General features: G+C 34.9%; 1 protein-coding gene across 1 annotated transcript in view; it reads left to right on the top strand.

Moving 5' to 3' along the window:
* Nucleotides 1-3,859, top strand: part of LOC101503802 (kinesin-like protein KIN-4C) — a 10,168-nt gene extending 6,309 nt beyond the window's left edge. The window contains exons 20-27 of the mRNA XM_004490392.4: nt 54-82; nt 217-302; nt 667-738; nt 1,107-1,331; nt 1,511-1,655; nt 1,901-1,960; nt 2,044-2,631; nt 3,051-3,859. Of these exons, the coding sequence (XP_004490449.1) occupies nt 54-82; nt 217-302; nt 667-738; nt 1,107-1,331; nt 1,511-1,655; nt 1,901-1,960; nt 2,044-2,631; nt 3,051-3,473 (1,628 nt within the window). The 3' untranslated portion in view covers nt 3,474-3,859. The remainder of the gene's footprint in view (nt 1-53; nt 83-216; nt 303-666; nt 739-1,106; nt 1,332-1,510; nt 1,656-1,900; nt 1,961-2,043; nt 2,632-3,050) is intronic.
* Nucleotides 3,860-6,167: the final 2,308 nt, after the last annotated feature.

A 6,167-nucleotide genomic window follows, 5' to 3' on the forward strand; every position in this document is an offset into this window, starting at 1 on the left:
CTATTTAGTGAGCTTTTCACTAATAACTCCCATTTTTTTTCTTATATAAACAGGTATCAGCGGGAATGGTCCAGGAATTCAGGTACTCCTAAGTTTGTGAATGTTGATTTGTGCTCTATGTTGCTAAGTATTATATAGTATATTATTATATTATATGCTTGATTTCTAGGGGGGTTTTGGTTGCCTCTACTTGATGTATATTTTTTCTGTTTTAAGGCTTTGATGCAGGCAATAGAGCATGAACTTGAAGTCACTGTCCGAGTGCATGAAGTACGTTCAGAGTATCAACGTCAAATGGAAGTGTATGTGCTATTCTCTTTTTAGATTCTTCATCTTAAACCTCTATATTGAAATGGCAGATTTCCTGATTAAATCTAACGAACATATGGTTGGATAATTTGGTAAAGGCTAAGATTTCTGAAAGCTCCCTGCTTCCTTTTGATATCTATAGGTATAACTTATGCCAATTTAACCTTTAAAGTGAAATGAACGTTTTGAATTTTTTCAAAGAGAACGGAAAACTGTGCTTAACTTTTGTTGTTTGTGGTACCCCGTGATTGTAGTGCAGCTGATATGCAGCTCAGTATACGAGTGAAATGCTTTTTTGTTTCTGCTCTTAGTGTAGAGGTTTACTCATAATCATTTAATTTTTACTATTCATTTCAGGAGGGCTGAAATGGCCAAGGAGAGTGCCAGGTTAAAAGAAGAAGCAGAGATGATGAGGCTAAACAATACAGGGTAAAAACATCACGAATCCATTAATTATTGTACAATACAGTTTATCTGACTGATTGCAAATGTATTTGATAGATTATCTTACCACATCGTTATTCTTTCATCTATCATGTTAAGAGTACCTTGTATTTTCTCTTATGATTAGTTTCTCTTATCTTATATCTTATATACATACACAAAACACTTTGTTTTCTTATTTATTTCAAATTAGGGGCCTGGTATTAATAAAAACAAATAAAGATCTGAAGTTTTTCTGTTTTAGTAACATTAAGATAAATATGGAAACTGTTTTATCATAAATATTACGCCTTTGTTAATTTTCCTTTTCCCCATCTATATATTAAATATTAACCCTTATAACTTCAATATAGGAGTGATGTATCAATGTCTCCTGGTGCAAGAAATTCAAGAATTTTTGCCCTTGAAAATATGCTTGCCACTTCTTCTACAACACTAGTGTCCATGGCATCTCAGTTGTCAGAGGCAGAAGAGCGGGAACGGATTTTCAGTGGCAAGGGACGTTGGAACCAAGTCCGGTCACTTGCTGATGCCAAGAATTTGATGAACTATTTGTTCAATCTAGCATCCTCCTCTAGGTAGTAGCTCATCTTCAAGTCTATTTACCTTTCAGCGATTCAAGTTTAACTAAGATGGTTTGTAAAAGTCGTCACATTAGTGATATTCTACTAAAATGCAACACTAGTCAAATCTCAAGTAGCTCATTAGTTGTCTTTAGTGACTTGAATGGATTTTTGTCTGCTTTTCTTTATCTCAGGTGTTCATTGCGAGAAAAAGAATTTATCTGCAGAGATAAGGACATGGAAATACAAGATCTAAAGCAAAAAATAGTTAGTCTAATTCGTTCACTTGAACAGTTGAAAAAGCAGAGGGACGGACTTGATCATCAATTGAGGTTGCTGGTTAGTATGTTTGGCCTATCTCCACATCTCAAGATTAAGCATTAGAAATAGATTTTGCAATGCAACCTGGATTTTAACAATATTCTGAGATAAACTTTTCTCCTTTCCAAATTGAAGTAACCAAGTATATGTCGTTAATGTGTTATTGTCCATACTTTATCTTTTTATCCAAATGGAAGTTACAAATTATGTCGCACTGGCCATACTTTTTTTTTTTTACAATAATCTTTGTAACTTCGTCACAGAGGGAGAAGCAATACTCAGAATATTATGTTGGAGGACATCATTATGACTTACGCAAGTTGGTAGGTGTTGCCAACACATTTCATCGATAGTTAAATTTTGATTTGTGGCTTCTATTGATAATGATTCATTGGTTATCAAATAGGAAAACCGACGATCTACCATGTTATTTGAGGATATGGAAATATCAGATGCAGAATCAGATGACTATGTTGTAGATGCAACCGATGATGAATGGGTAGAGTCTGCAAAATTGCCTGGTAGGAAAAGAAAATCTAAAGGCGGTGAACATTCAAGCACGGAAAAAATCCATTCCAATATCAGTTCAGATGATGTCAAAGATATTTCGGCAGAAGCACGGGATATTCCAACCGAAGCACCAGATGGTGGTCCATCTAGAGAAACTGCATCAGATGTTTGCTGCTCTTGTAGCAAACAATCGTCTTGCAAGACATCAAAATGCGCGTGCAGAGTCTTGGGAGTTGGTTGTGGAAGTTCGTGTGGTTGCCGGGAAACCAAGTGTGCCAACAGGGGATCGGTCTCCAATGAGGGAACACAATCAGTATCTGTTGAAGGGACTGGAAGTGATTCTGGTATTGATGAAGCAGATAAAGAGCGCCTTCTTGCTACTCAAGGTGCTGAGTTGCTTCAAGGTGCACTGGTTGAGGGGCCTGCTGAAGCCAAGAGTGATAATGGGCCAAGAAAACCTCTCTCTGACATTGGAAATAAACTGGTGCGTGTCAGCTTTTTCCTTTTCAATGTCAAATATATTTATACATTATTAAAATTCGTCTGAACTGAATCATTAATTTTGTCATTTATTGCATGCATGAAAACTGCATGTAATTCAAAATGGTTCCTTATATTGTGCCAATGGTTGTTTAATGTTTGTTTTTTGCTTGGTCTAAGAGAGGTCTTACTCTGCATCCATGCATGTGGGTTACATTCAATCACTTACATTTTCTCGTATTATTATCTGTCTAAGTGCGAATGTCATTATTGTATAATACGACAATGGTCCATCTGGTTACATTCAATGACTTATATTCTCCCGTACTATTATCGGTGTCTATGTGGTAATGATCTTAGTTGGTAACCGTGTTAGTGCTTCATAACTTGTACCTGTGTTAACTATTATTTTTTTCTTTGCAGGCTAAATCAAATGCCCCAAAGGTTAACCAGAGAAAGAAATGGCGCAAGTCCGCGATAGTTCTTGTTACAGAGCCACCACCATCTTCCTCGCAGTCTGATAATCCTGATGTCCCCAAGAAAGAGAAGAATAACGTTAGTGAAACAAATATATATGTGGATATACCACAAAAAATGCATCCTTCTAAATTTGAAAATGCTTCCATTCCACCGAAGCCTGAGATTAACATTATGGACACAAAAATACCTTTAAGAATACCACGGGCCATGCAAAAGCAAGGGTCATCAAATACAAGCATTCCATTGGGGGACAGAAATGCTAGTAAGCAAGATGAATCATCGATCAATAGAAAGGAGCCTGAAGTTGATGCTACAATTCCAACTCATCCAAAAAGAACACTCGAGAAAGAGAACAGTGGTCTTTGATTGTGCCTACATTTCTTAATTCTTAGTTACACAAGAATTTATGAATGCATGATATCATTTGCCATATTCTTATGGTGAACTTATTGAAGACAGATACTCTTCTTGGTGTTAATGTATTGGGTGACTAAAGTCGTATGATAATTAAATTGATTTTCCGTTTGTCTTTAGTAGGCAAATGGTAGGCCTCAAAATTTGTGCATTAGGCGTTTATGCAAATGATTATGTGGTGGTTACCTAAGGATTGTCACGGCCTAGCCTTTGAGTGAAATCCAATCAAGGATCAACATGAGTTTTCTTTTTGGTGACTAAACAACAATATGAGCTGAACTCGTACAAATGTGTATTCATTATATTGATTTTTGTTTTATTATTACATCTTTGATGCATGCCATATAGATTCAACGAAGTTTTACATTAATTGTCAACTACCTAACACTATTCTCATTTATTGGGCTTGAGATTTATTTGGTGGAATCGATTTTATAAAGAGAAATTTAAAAGTTATTATTCAAAGCACAAGATGTACTAAGAATAACCCAAAAAGTTACATCAAATTGAACAACCAACAAAGGCTGAGAAGTGGTTAACAAAACACTCAACAAGTATACAATACACCACTTAATTGAAACAAAAAATCAAACATTTGACCTTAGATTTAAGCTACCACCAAATAGCTTGATGTTGCATAAGTTTGTGAAAACACTACTTCATTTTGAGCCTTTCAAATTGTCCATAGGCATGTGGTCTAAATAATAGGGACTTTTTGATGCAACTGCTTACCACAAAAAAAAAACATAATTCAAATTGACTAACATGTGAGTTGCGTCATTGGGTAGTGCACGTTGACTTCCTGACCATACCAAAACATCCAACCAATCACTACCAAAAAGAGGAAACGTTGTAAGGCAACCTATTATTCATTAGCCTCTAGAATCTAGATGGTTTGTGATAGACCATGTGGGGTTCATGATAAAAAAGCCCAAACCAGTTATTTGGAAAATGTATTCTAGAAGAAAGGGAATAAGAAAACATATTTAGTGAGTGATGTACAGGTATATTCCACGTGCTGATGATTGTAGTACGCATCCCATCGGTTGTGTTTCCAAATCCACATGTTCAATATATTTTCCTGCACAACAAATGGCTCCTGCAAAGCAATGCATTCCAAAATCAAATGTTCCTCCCATACAAATAAACTCTTTCACCATCTCCACCATATTCCACGTACAACCATCCAATTTTAAACATTTCTGCCATCAAAATCGATTTTTCCTCTACTTGACCATACAACTCATTAAAACGCTCACACAAGCCACGACCTTCTAGTCACTTATCACGCCAAAAAAGACACCTTCTTCACCCAAGTTTCAAAAAACCAACATGGCTTCCATCCTTTTCACAAACATTAAAGAGATCTCTCCACCAACTTCAATTCTTTTTCATCTCATAAATAAATAATCTGAATTCATAATTTTTATTTATAAATTTTGTATCTAATTTTAATTTTAAAAAATTATTTAACATGCTGATACTTCATCTAAACGGTGTTAGAGTTCTTTTTATTGGAAGTTGAGAAGAGGGACTATTTTAAAAGTAACATGTATTTGCAGGGATGTTAACTAAACAAAAAAACTTACGAGAATCAAGATAAAAAGAAAAGTTATAATTGCAAGGAATAAAGATATATTTATGTTAGAAAATAGGGTTTGATGCCCTTTTTGCTTTGATATTTCTCGGTATAAATAATCGTTACAACATTTATATCTAATAATTACAAATTAAGAGAATCAAATCAAATCCTGATTTGTCTAACTTGTTGATTATTATGACCTCGAAATAATCGGAATGTATCAGTCCTTTAAGAAATTAAATCAATTTCATACACACAGCGGAATTAAATTGCGGCATACAAGATTAGCAATTACAAGGAGATTGATAAGAGATTAACCAAGATGCATGCGAGTCAAATTTCCAGTTTAAACAATATTACCTAACACAGAATATGTTTAACATGCATCTAATATTAATCACACATACAAATATTGCAAGATAGAAAATTAAAGGAGTTAAGGGTTAGAGAAGATTGCACCAAGAATTTATCCTGGTTCAGTTGTCAACGAGACAACCTACATCCAGTCCTGACAATCCAATTGGATTTCAGATTTTCTTCTCCAATAGAAAGAATCAATTACAGATTGTCCAGTTTCATCCCCGAAACCTATCTATCTCTAATGATCTCTTTCCTATTGATCACCCTCTGATCCTTGTAGACACTCAGCAGTCTAACACAGAATCAAAGTACGACTCCTTCTTGTTGAGCTCTCTCACCCAAGAAGGTAGCCACCAGTTTCAAGCTGGCTTTCTCGCTTTCGTTTCTTTTCAAAGTATTATTACAAACTGAATAAAGGAAGAACAAAAAGAAGTCTTCAATCTTGATCAATGTGACTTCTCACGAATCTGGATATTCAAGGATTGTTCATGAGAACATTGTCTTTTCCCTCAAGATTACTTTTCCAGCTCTCTCTCTTTGATTGTTGATAATCTTTTTGGCTGTGATCTAAAAAACAATCTCAGTGTGTTAACAATGTGTTGTTAAGAGTTCTTTTGTATATCAAGAATATTCAAAGTGTTTATCAGATTGTTATTGAGAGAATGATTGAAGACAGTTTATATAGTTTCTCAAAAACATCTTAA

This window comes from Cicer arietinum, chromosome 2 (genome assembly GCF_000331145.2).
Source record: "Cicer arietinum cultivar CDC Frontier isolate Library 1 chromosome 2, Cicar.CDCFrontier_v2.0, whole genome shotgun sequence".
NCBI classification, from domain to species: Eukaryota; Viridiplantae; Streptophyta; class Magnoliopsida; order Fabales; family Fabaceae; genus Cicer; species Cicer arietinum.